At 55.4% G+C, this 11,069-nt stretch overlaps 1 protein-coding gene across 2 annotated transcripts; it reads right to left on the reverse strand.

The window, feature by feature from the left end:
- Positions 1–1,079: 1,079 nt before the first annotated feature.
- MRPL21 (mitochondrial ribosomal protein L21) lies at positions 1,080–11,048 on the reverse strand. Of its 2 annotated transcripts, XM_061407270.1 has the most exons (7): positions 10,923–11,048; positions 7,063–7,120; positions 5,037–5,122; positions 4,262–4,425; positions 2,718–2,770; positions 2,279–2,382; positions 1,080–1,197 (listed from the first exon to the last, which is right to left on the reverse strand). In XM_061407270.1, exons 1-7 carry the CDS (start codon positions 11,020–11,022, stop codon positions 1,133–1,135), a joined length of 630 nt encoding a protein of 209 aa, XP_061263254.1. In that variant the 5' UTR covers positions 11,023–11,048; the 3' UTR covers positions 1,080–1,132. The 2 variants fall into 2 exon arrangements, with proteins under 2 accessions (XP_061263254.1, XP_061263255.1); XM_061407271.1 differs by lacking the exon at positions 7,063–7,120 and having other exon boundaries at positions 10,923–11,047.
- Between the last annotated feature and the right edge of the window lie 21 nt (positions 11,049–11,069).

Below are 11,069 nucleotides of genomic sequence, written 5' to 3' on the forward strand. Positions count from 1 at the left end.
GGTTGGACCAGCGGGCTGTACAGGGAAGGCACTGCAGCAGGGGCGGGGCCGTGTTCCCCAGGGTTGGACCAGCGGGCATCCCCCAGAGCCCCGAGGGTGACCTGTACCTGAAGAGGGGCAGGGAGGAAGGGGAGGTCTCCTGAGGACGGCCTCAGCCTTTCTCAGCCCCCTACCCCTCGTCACAGGGACGACCCCCATAGACTTGTAAAGCCATCTTGCAGAATAAAGTATTAACTATGCTTGAAAAAAAAGCTTTTTGTGCTGCTTGAAAGTCCTAAATTTTCTCTTGGAGCAAAGCCAGGTCTCTGTTAAGGACACAGAACCAGGGGTCTGGACTGTCTGGGAGCACCCTCCCCAAGTCCTTCCATCTGCCCTCCAGCCCTGGCCACTCTGGTTCGGGACCCTTTCCTTAGCACAGGGGTGAGCTGCCTGCCTGACCCACTCCCACAGGCCTGGGCAGCCCCCACCCTCCCAGGATCCCGAAAGGCTGCCGTCAAGATCTAGTCTGGAACTGCTCTGGCCGCTCTGCTCTGTAATTCACGTCCAGCTTCCAGAAGGTGCTGTGCTGCTGCCCTGGGGCTCCAGGCGCCGAGCCATGCCACCCACCAGCACCGTGACCCTCCTTCACTGCTGGACCCAGCGGAGCTGAAGGACGAGGGCGGGGGCTCAGTGCCCAGACCCCTGGTTTGAATCCCAGCTTCTCAGGAAAGCAAGCCACTAGCAGCAGTGACTGGATTACCCAGGAGATGGCACTTCGTTCATTTCGCCCAGAAGCGGAATCCGGATCGTGTTTCTCGCAGTCAGCTCTGGGCCCTAGCTGTGCCCGTCACGCCCCTGTGGTCCTGGAGCGCCGGGGGGAGGGCAGCCAGTAACGCCAGCCTGTCTTTACAAAAGCGTCCAAGCTCCAGCCCCAGGAGGGCCATGCTTGTGATTCTTCCTGAATTCCTGGCATCTCTGGCTCAGGGAGGCTGCTGCTTACTAAGAATAAGCTCTCAGTCAGGGCGCTCAGTTTAGAACTACCCACAACGGGATTTAGCTTTTCACATCAGAGTTTTCTACAGCAAAACATAGCAACCTGGTCTCTTCAGAAAACAGATTTATTTTTATATTTCTATAAATATCAGCTGGACGGTCAACACAGACGGGGAGCAATCTCGATGGTGTTTATCCGGAGGACGGTCTGCGGGTTCACGATGACTGAGAGAGAGAAAAGGGCCGGGGCGTCGGTGCAGACCCCGATGCTGGGAACGAGCTACTGTGAGACCAGCCACCGCCCGCTCAGCCCATGGGGGTCGGACTCAGCGAGGTCCCGTGTGGTGTGTCCCTGGGGCGCACAGACCACAGGCCTCACCACTGATTCCCTGAGCCCCGTCAGATGCAGCAGGGGCTGTGACAGCCCGGGAGCCCTTGCTGCGGCTCCTGGCCTCGCCCCTCCACATGCCTGGAGACCCCCACATGGCGTGGCAGGTGGGGAGGGCAGAGGCATCTGATGACCCGAGGCTCCTGGAGGAGAGCTTCCCTAATGACCTGACTCTAGGAAAGCTGGCGCTGCGTCACCGGTGCGTTTTACCACCTGTGACTGAGGACTGGACCGGTGCACATCTGCAGGGGGTGAGCTCCTGAGGATTCCAGCAGCCAAGGATGCTCCAGCCCGTCACACTAGATGGCAGAGTGTCTGCGTGTAACCCACACACTCCCTCCCGTAAACGCTAAACCATCTCCAGATCACGTGTGTGGCCTAACGCTCTGTAAACGCCCAGTGAATAGGTGGAAACACAAAGGAAATTCTACGAAAGTAGTTGTGATTCTGCTGGTCTCACTCCTGTTGCAGAAACGTGCCATCGTGCAAGCGCGTGTGTGCCCGTGTGGATGCGTGTGTGCCTGGCAGCACAAGAATGGGCTCCGCCCACCTCCGGGATGTAGGCGGCGGTCTCACCCTCCCCCTCTAAGACTGTCCCCCTGGGTGGAGGCGGGCACCCCCTGCACTCTGGGCAACGTCTCCCGACAGGGCGCCCTCGGCCTGCTTGCCCACTTCCCGGGGGGACTCCAGACGTGCTGCGGGGGTCTCAGCAGCCGCCGGTGCTCCCGGCCGCGCCTCCCAGGGCCGCGCCCTCCAGTTGGTGGCCTCTTCCCACCCCCGTCAGAGTGGGGACAGGGCCGCGCCCACCCGCTGGTCTCCAGGCGCCACAGAGGGCAGGTGCCCGTCCAACCCGCCCAGGGCAGGCCTCGGGGCAACACCCGGAGGACGGGGGCGTGGGCTCCGCTTTCCCCCACTTACTTCTCTTTCTTTTGTAGTTTTTCCTTTTCTGAAATCTCATGTTGACTCTCGGCCACGATTCTGTCTTCTCGATGACTGTGGCTTCTACTCGAACAAGGTCCTTTCTAGAAGACAGGAGAACAAACAGTGATGTACCTTCTTATTTTCCATTTTCCTGGTACTTTACATGTGAGAACTTCTAAAATAAAACTTCCTTTTCTGCTGGTTATCAGTGTTCCCCGCCCCCGCCCCCCGCAGACACTACACGGTGAGGGACGGGGTCGTCTCACAGCCAGTCCTAAAAGGGCCAAACTGCAGCGAAGCAGTAACAGGCCAGAGACGTGGCCGGGACGCTCTGCACGCGGGGCACCAAACGCCCAGGAACCGCAGGGTCCGCGTGTCGAGCTTGGGGCTGACTGGGTGTGACGGGGCCCCCGCCCGCCCCCCGAGGGCACGTTACCCAAGCAGGGGTCTGCCGAGGAGAGTGAAGTCGTCGGCCCCAACCAGCAGGACCTGGAACGAAACAGGCGCGTCACCGAGAGAGAACAGCCACAGAACAGAGTCGCAGGACAGGCGAGACAGAGGCAGGCTGCAGAGGGGGATGGGCTAGCCGCCTCCTAGGGACACAGGCCCATCTGACTGGCACAGGCGGACGTGGGGCCTGGTGGCACATCTGGTCAGCAGATCATCTTCTCTGGAAACGGACTTAAACCTTCTCACTGAAGCATATACGTACGGGGAAAAATGCACAAACCAGACGGTGGGGGTCTTTAAGCAGTTGACGGTCCTGCAGATTCTGTGAAGATTCAGGTTCAAGGTTGTTCTTTCAATGACCCCAAAACCCTGCCCCCGCCAGGCAGCAGGAGGGCAGCCGCGCCGCCAGGGCTGGCCTCAGATGGAGACAGCCCTGCGACCCGAGTGCGGGGGGTCTTATTAGACGCTGGGAGACTTGTCTGGAATTTTACAGATCAGAAGAAAATTCGATCGCACTAAACCTAAACGTGGAAGACAGCCTGTTTTATAAGAACATCCATGGACTCTGTACGTTAGGCCCTGACGAAGAACCTTGACCCGCTCACTCTCAGCCTGACGTGGTCTCTACTGCTGGGTTTCCTACATCATGAAAATCATCTTTACTGGGTGGGGCCTCCTACGCTTTTGTTAGTGTGAAATGTTTCAAGATAACGTCTTTTAAGAAACCCTTACAGATACAGTTCAGAAATGTCCGATTTTAGACGTAAAAAGTAAACATGCTCTAGTCCCTGAGCCTGTGATGTGGCCCCGGGGGGCCCCACGGAGAAGGCGCTGTGCTGGCCGCGGGTGTCCCCACAGCACCTCATTCAGCTCTCAGTCACGTGGTCCTGCTCAGACCACAGGCTGCGGGAGGACCACCTGAGAAAGGGGAGCGTGATGCTGCCTGGGTGTAAATACACCAAGAAGCTATGGTCACAAAAGAGGAGTTTTAAATTATCAAGAAAACCATCTGTCATATTACACCTTGTCAACAGTTAACTATGTCACAGAAACGGGATCTGGTGCGGAGATCTCGTATTTTATCTACAGCAGAACAGGCAAAAACCAAGCAGGCCCCTGAACACAGCAAACAGAATCCTAAGTGGAAGCTGACAAGCATGGCTAAGAACAGCACAGACCATGGAGTGGGTCTGGAGGCCAGAACATGACCGGTGTCCGGGGGGACGGCTGGAAACCAGCGCTCACTGTTTAGGACAGCAGCGGCCGCCACACCTCACACCAGGGGAGTGCGTGAGACAGACCCACAGACACACACTCCTCCTTGGGGAAACGTGCCAAGCGTCTCCCCGTCGGGAGGGACCCTGCCAAGTCAGGGCCGCCCTCAGGGGCATCTCCCCTTGCCCCCAGGCTCCCCCACACCCACCCAGCCAGCCTGCCCCGTCCCAGGAAGGGCGCCAGCCTTCTCCACCAGAGGCGACCCTGGGGAGCAGGGACTGAGTCCCAGATACACTGAGAAACCCATGGTCTCACCTTCTCCAGCCGAATCCGCTCTCCGCAGGCAATGTCTAACTTGTTCTCAATTAGAATCAGGTCTTCAGAGGTGACTTTCCACTGGTGGCTGGCAAAGTGCACCACGGCGAAGAGCCTGCCGTATTGGCCCCTGGCAATGAGCTCGTTCACCTTCTCCACGACCTCTGCAGGGGGAAGGGTGGCCAGGGTCACAGCTCTGCCCCTGCCCGCATGCCCTGCGCCCCCGAGAGCCGCGCGACCCTGAGCATCCATGGACTGGTGGCAGGGCGCGTGCCGGGGGCTCCTCCCTGCTCTCCCACCACATCCTTCAACCATATCTAAAACCAGGAGGAGTCCACGCGTTGCTGTGCATTTCCAGGTTTTGGAAACCGAGGACACTCACTGCCTCTGAGCGCTGGGCGCGGCCGGTACGCTACCCTCCTCCCGGCACCCAGATGGCCTCCTGGCCCCCGCGCTGGGGCCGCTTCCACTGAGGAGCATCCTCCTTGTTCTCTCTCCCTGAACACGCACGTTTCTACCAACGGCGGGGAGACTGGGCTGGACGGACCCCTGCCACCACCTGTGTCAGCTGCCTGCTACTCAGTCGGTGCCCTGGGAGGCTTTGCTAACTGAACGAGGGTTCGGATTCTGGTGTTAAGTGAACTTCAGCGTTCCTGCCTTGCCGCATCCTGTGAAGGGGAACACCCACATCGTGCCCGTCTTGGGCACCTGGAAGCGTGAGGCCCCTGTTCCGTGGCCAGGAGGCCGCCCCTCTCCCCGCTTCCGCCCCCCTTACCTGCGTGGTGTCTGGCCTCCTCTGCAGGGTCTGGCAGCACAACTTCTGGCCAAGGTGGTGAACTCAGTGAGGTTTTAGGAACATATCTGTAAAAGTATTTTTGCATGCAGGTCACACACACGTGAAAAGACAGTTCCAACCTGTGAGCCACAGCTGTGCTCAGCATGCCAGAAAGGACAAGGATCCAGCACGTCTCCGATGCCTAAGTGGCTGGCAGGGCAGCAGCCCCCACATTTGTGGGGGAGCAAAATCTGCCCCCCAAATGTCTCTTAGGCGTGTGGATTACGTCAAGCTGAAAACAATCAAGGCCCAAGACTCTGAAAGAAACTCTGGCAGGAGGCAGGCAGGCCTGGGGCTGCACGCAGGCGTCTGGAGATGGCGGGCCTGTCCTGAGACAGCTTCCCCAGAAAGGGTGCGGAACACGCGGGCCCCGAGGACGGGGGCTACTCTGTGTCCCACGGTCTCTGCAGGCCCCACAAACATTTATCCACCCAACACTTGCTTTTCCACCCCCACGTGGACTGCCTTCTCCCGCTCTTCAAGTCCCAGACCCCTACCCTCAACATCCTCTTTTGTCTTTAGCTGAAGGAGCTGTTTCAGCAGAGGGCTTCAGTAGTTCTGGCGAATGACTCGTTTCTCCCAGGTCTCTCCCGTGTGTACAGGTTATTAAACTTAGGTCTGATTTTCTCCTGTTAACCTGTCTCCCATCAACTGAACTCTTCGACCAGCCAGAAGACCCTGGAGAACTGGGGACACTGCTGCTTCCAGCACAGGCCAGGGCCCCCGGCACTGTCATGGCAGGTATGCTGGACACAGATGTCCCTGTTGCAGTCAACTGGCCCCCAAATTAGGTTGTGTTTTAAAGCCGTGAATCGTGTCCGAGGCTCAGGACCCCGGGTGGCCCAGCAGCAGCCAGCCAGACGAGGGACAAAGCTGCGAGGGGGCCGGGGCAGCCGTGACCGCTCAGAGCAGCGCTGGGGGGATCAGCTGGGTTCACGAAAGCGCCCCCTCAGGGTTTCTGCCTCCAGCCTCATCCGGGGAGCCCACTGCTCCTTCAGGGGAACAGCAGGCCCCGGGTCCCCCGCTGCAGGAGTGCAGGTGGCTGTACTGAGAGCTTCCTGGTGCCAGGCGCTCGCCGAAGCTCTCTTTTAAGGAATGTATTTATCTAGGTGCGGCTGACCCACAACGTTGTCAGTTTCTGTTGTACAGCAAAGTGGCTCAGTTACACGTGCGTATGTACAATTCTTTTCCTGACGATCACAGGATACTGAATGTGGTTCCCTGTGCCACAGGGAGACCTCGCCATTCACCCACGCTGCGTGTCACGCCGTGGGCCTCATGCTGGAGTAACGGTTTATACCCGCTAATCCAGTCTCCCAATCCACCCCTCCTTCACTCCTCCCCCTTGGCAGTCCTTCTAATGAGCTCTCTGGATGCAGAAATTCACTCGACTCTCATGAAAACCCATTGCGATGCAGCCTGATATCACTTCCATTTCTCCAGTCTAAATGCTCTACCAACTGAGCTATTCCTGACCCCTACTTCCATTTCTCAAAGAGGAACTGAATGAAGCCCAAGGATGACTCTGCTCACAGACCCAGGCTGCAAGGGCTGGTACAGGACCCTGTATATTCCTACTCAAGTGTGATTTTGTTAAATTTACCTTTTTTAGTTTATATTTTTATTTATTTACTTTTTAAATCTAAATATACAGTTTAACACTAAACATGCTCCTTCAAATTACATAAGGTCCTCCAGAGAATCTGTCCTGTGATTCAACCTTCCCGGTTAGAAATTTCCCAATTAGGAATTAAAAGCTTTTCCTTAAAAAGACACAGCCACGCATGGCCCAGAACACCTTCTCTTTGGACTCTTGAGGTTCCGTCTGTATTTCTACGTGTTAAGGGTCTGAGTAAAATATTGTCCGAACAGTTAAAACTTATATATTCCTAAAAACCTAAATGTTCGAAGTTTGACTTCAGAAGAAAGGAAAGGAAGAGTCAGCAAAACCCACATTTGATATTACCCTTGTGGAGATGAAGCGCTCTGCGAACTGAACCTCCGAGAAGCGGACCACAGGGAAGCTGAGGGACAAGAGAGACACGCGTGGTTACCCGGGGGAAACACGAACCGCCCCTCACGATGCTCAGCGCACGAGTGCTGCCAGTGTGGCTGGCCCGGCTCAAACCACACCACAGCGCACTACGCAGAGGCCCAGAGAAGACTGAGGCCGTCACTCACTCACAGCTGCGGGCTCTTACCACAAGCGCCAAGGGGCGTGCATCACGCCATCGAGAAGGGCCTGAGACCGAATCACCTACCTGCTAACTCATTCCTCGACGCCAGGTGCCCACCAAGGTGAGGCCCTGTTCGGCACCCCAGTGTGGGAGCAGCTTCCAGGACACCCCTCCTGGGGCTCTCAGCCCCGAGCCCTGCTCCCCCCTCCAAGGGAGCGGCTCTCAGTGACAAAGAGCGTGTGGCGGGAGTGACAGGCCAGCACCTCCAGAGGAGGAGATCAGAGGGCAGCTGCCGGCCTGGCGTCCTCGCTGCAGCAGGACCGCTGCGCTGTGAGCGGCCCAGGGAGGCCCCTGGGATTCCACCTTCCCAGTTCAGGTCAGTGGCTCAGTCATGTCCGACTCTCTGCAACCCCATGGACTGCAGCACGCCAGGCTTCTCTGTCCGGGGAAGCCAGGAAGCAGCTTCTGCTGGCCCTGCTGACTCTTAGCCTGAAACAGTCTGACTTTAATCTAACCAGACGGGGAGCCAGCTCAGCCACGCCTGCATCCTGACCCTCAGTGACGGGGTGACATAGTACATGGTAAGTTATCTTAAGCTGCTGCGTTTGCGGTAACTCAGGACACAGCATCAGATAATAATACACCTAGGGACAAACGCACCCAGAGCCTGCTGAGAAGGGCCCAGAAACAAAATGCCCCATGCTTAGGTGCTAGCAGCAGAGGGCAGATCTCTCAATAACTACTGTTGGTTTTTTCAGTTGAGCTATAATTTATATGCCATAAAGTTCACTCTTTTAAAGCTCACTCATTAGCAGCTGTTCCCAATTCCTGGTCTCCTGAGTTGGTTTTTCTTCCCCTCCACCATCTTGGTGTGCTTGTGGTCTAAACCTGGGTCTTTGTGCTCAGTCGTGTCCCACTCTTTGTGGCCCGGTGGACTGCAGCCCGCCAGGCTCCTCTGTCCATGGGATTCTCCAGGAAAGAAGACTGGAGTGGGTTGCCCTAAAACCTGGTTCTTACCGCTTCTTTATTTATGCCCTTTCCTCTGGGATTACATCTGCTTGAATGGATTTCAGCATCAGCACACTGGTGACTCTCAAGTGGACACCTGTGTCCTGGACTCAGACACGACAGGCACCTGCCTGTCTGCTGGCATCACCTGGTCGTCACCTGACTCAGAACCTAACAAAGGCTCCTGATCTGCCCCTCCCGCCTGCTTCTCCCACACCCCTCCACATCTCGCATGATGGCGAATTCATCCTTCCAGCTGCTCAGGTCAAAAACCTCACTTATTTATGACTTTTCTCTCTCACACCCCACAGCCACCAACCTGTTAGCAAATCCCCTGCTCTTTTTGAGACATCCAGGCTCTGACCACTTCAATCAGCCAAGCTGCCTGGCTTGGAACTGATACCCTGCTCTCACCCTTGCCTCTCTCTCTGCACAGCAGCTAGAGGGCTGGGGACTTCCCTGGTGGTCAAGAGGTTAAGATGTCACATTTCACTGCAGGGGGCACAGGTTCGATACCTGGTCAGGGAATTAAGATCCCACATACCGTGCGGGGTGGGCAAAAATCCCCCCAAAACCAGAAAAACAAACTATGAGGGCAGCTCAGGTTCCTATTTCGTGCAACCCCCCAAGAGCACCCCATTTCATTCTGAGAAAAAGGCAGTCTTCACAGCGGCCAGCAGGCAGTGTGACCCCGTCTCTCTGGGCCTTGCCTCATGAGCTTCCCCTTGTTCCCTGCACACCTGCCACTTGGGCCTCCTGGTTATTCCTGGAAGATGCCAAGTACAACGGCCTATGCCTTGACTGCTCTTCCTCGGGACAACCCCAACCCCAGGAGGCCCTCTAGGCTAATCCCCTGTTTCCTCTGGGTCTCCACTCAAACACCATCTCACTAGAGAAGGCTTCCCCAACCATCCTATTTAAAATTGAACACTTTCCTCCCAACTTGTGCTTTATTTTTCTCCGTAAGACTTACCAGCTTTGAACCTGCTATGGAATTTGCTTCTTCTTAAGCTTCGAACATACTATGTAATTTGCTTCTTTGTAAAATTGCTCATCTCTGCAAACGCCTCCCCCCATCAGAATGTGAGCTCCGTAAAAACGGGTTTGTTTTACGAATTTAACTGATGTATTCACCATCCTGGACCAGAGTTTGACTTGTAATGGATGCCCAATAAATGGCGAAGGAATGAATGAAATCTTTTCTAAGCCATCAAATGAAGCCCCTGTGGAACACCCCACAGTTGGAAACTCACGACTGGCCTCTCTTGAAAGCCAGGTGGCTTAGTAGTAAAGAATCTGCCTGTCAGTGCGGGAGATGCAGGAGACTCAGGTTCGGTCCCTGGGTCAAGAAGATTCCCCAGAGGAGGAAATGGCAAGCCACTATGGTGTTCTTGCCCAAAAACTCCCATAGAGAAGCCTGGCGGGCTATAGTCCATGGGGTCACAAAGAGTTGGATACAACTGACAGACAGCACGCCTGAGAGCCATTTCACTGGTGAAAGCTCAGAAACTTTCTGCACTTGATCTGCTTCCCTGTAATTCCTGCCTATGGCCTTAGCTTAGCTCCAACCCCACAGGGAACAAATGTGCACCTTCCTGTCCCCCAGGACCATCTTTCAATCCCTGAGAACTGTGATGGTTTCCTTCAGTCACTCTTCAAGATCCTGCCTGTTCACCATTTTGGTCACCCTGTCTTTACTCAGCTCACTTCACCTGTGTTTCTCTCTGAAAACGGGGGTGGGGGGTGGGGGGTGGGGCGGGAATTGAGCACAGCATTCTAGAGGTAGCTTTATGTTGGTAGAACAAAGTAAGTCCCACCGCTTTTATAAAAACTTCCCTGCCTGCTTAAACCCAAGTTTTATTATGGAAAACGATAAGCACACAAAACTCAAGACAACAGGGAGTCCTCCTGTATCTCTTCCTAGACTCAACAGTCATCAACTCATAGCCAAGCCTGACTCATTCACAATGTCTCTGCTCCAACTCTGTGGTGTATTTTAAAGCAATTGTCAGGGTACTTCTATTAAAGATAAAGCATCTTAAAAACAAACATAACCACATCATTATCACACCTAAAAAAAGGAAAACTTTTTTACATACATAAACATACCTTCACACAAATACACACTCCAACCGTTTTGAGGAGAGGTTTATAGTGTTTTTGACCAACAAAACCTTGCTGGGCTTCATGACAACCCAGTGCCTAAAATACAGATGTAGCTTTTGCTGGACTGGTTTCCTCTGGGCAAAGTCATTCACCACCGTTTTCCAGATGAGGACAAGGAAGGTTAAAGAGTGGCCTGCAGCCTGGGGAGTGACGGTTAAAACACAGGCTTTGGAGCCGGACCGAGCTATCTGATTCAGTCCTCTCCTACTTCCCTGCTGTATGACCAAGGGCAAGTTACGTGACCATTTTGAGCCTGAGTTTGCTCCCCAACTTAAATGGAGCCTATATGGAAGTTGGAGAGCTATCACCAATATTTAAGCTATTAACTAAAGGAATCAGGGTCTGAACCCAGGGTTTCCACGACCGATAATCACCGCCATCAAACAAGCGATTAACACTGGTCAGACGCAGACACACGTGGCAAGGCGCCCCGTGTGCCCAGCTTCCTCCGTTCACCCCGCGGGGCAGGCCTCACCGGCTCCGGGTCCCGACGCTCTCAGGACGCTGCGGCTGCATGCAAACGCCAGCCGCCCGAAGGTGACCGGCAGGGCCCTGGCCGCCACGGCCGCCGCCATCTTCCCACAGCGGAAGCGGAAGTGGCGCGAGCCTGGTGCGTCGACGC

This window comes from Bos javanicus, chromosome 29 (genome assembly GCF_032452875.1).
Source record: "Bos javanicus breed banteng chromosome 29, ARS-OSU_banteng_1.0, whole genome shotgun sequence".
Classification (NCBI taxonomy): domain Eukaryota; kingdom Metazoa; phylum Chordata; class Mammalia; order Artiodactyla; family Bovidae; genus Bos; species Bos javanicus.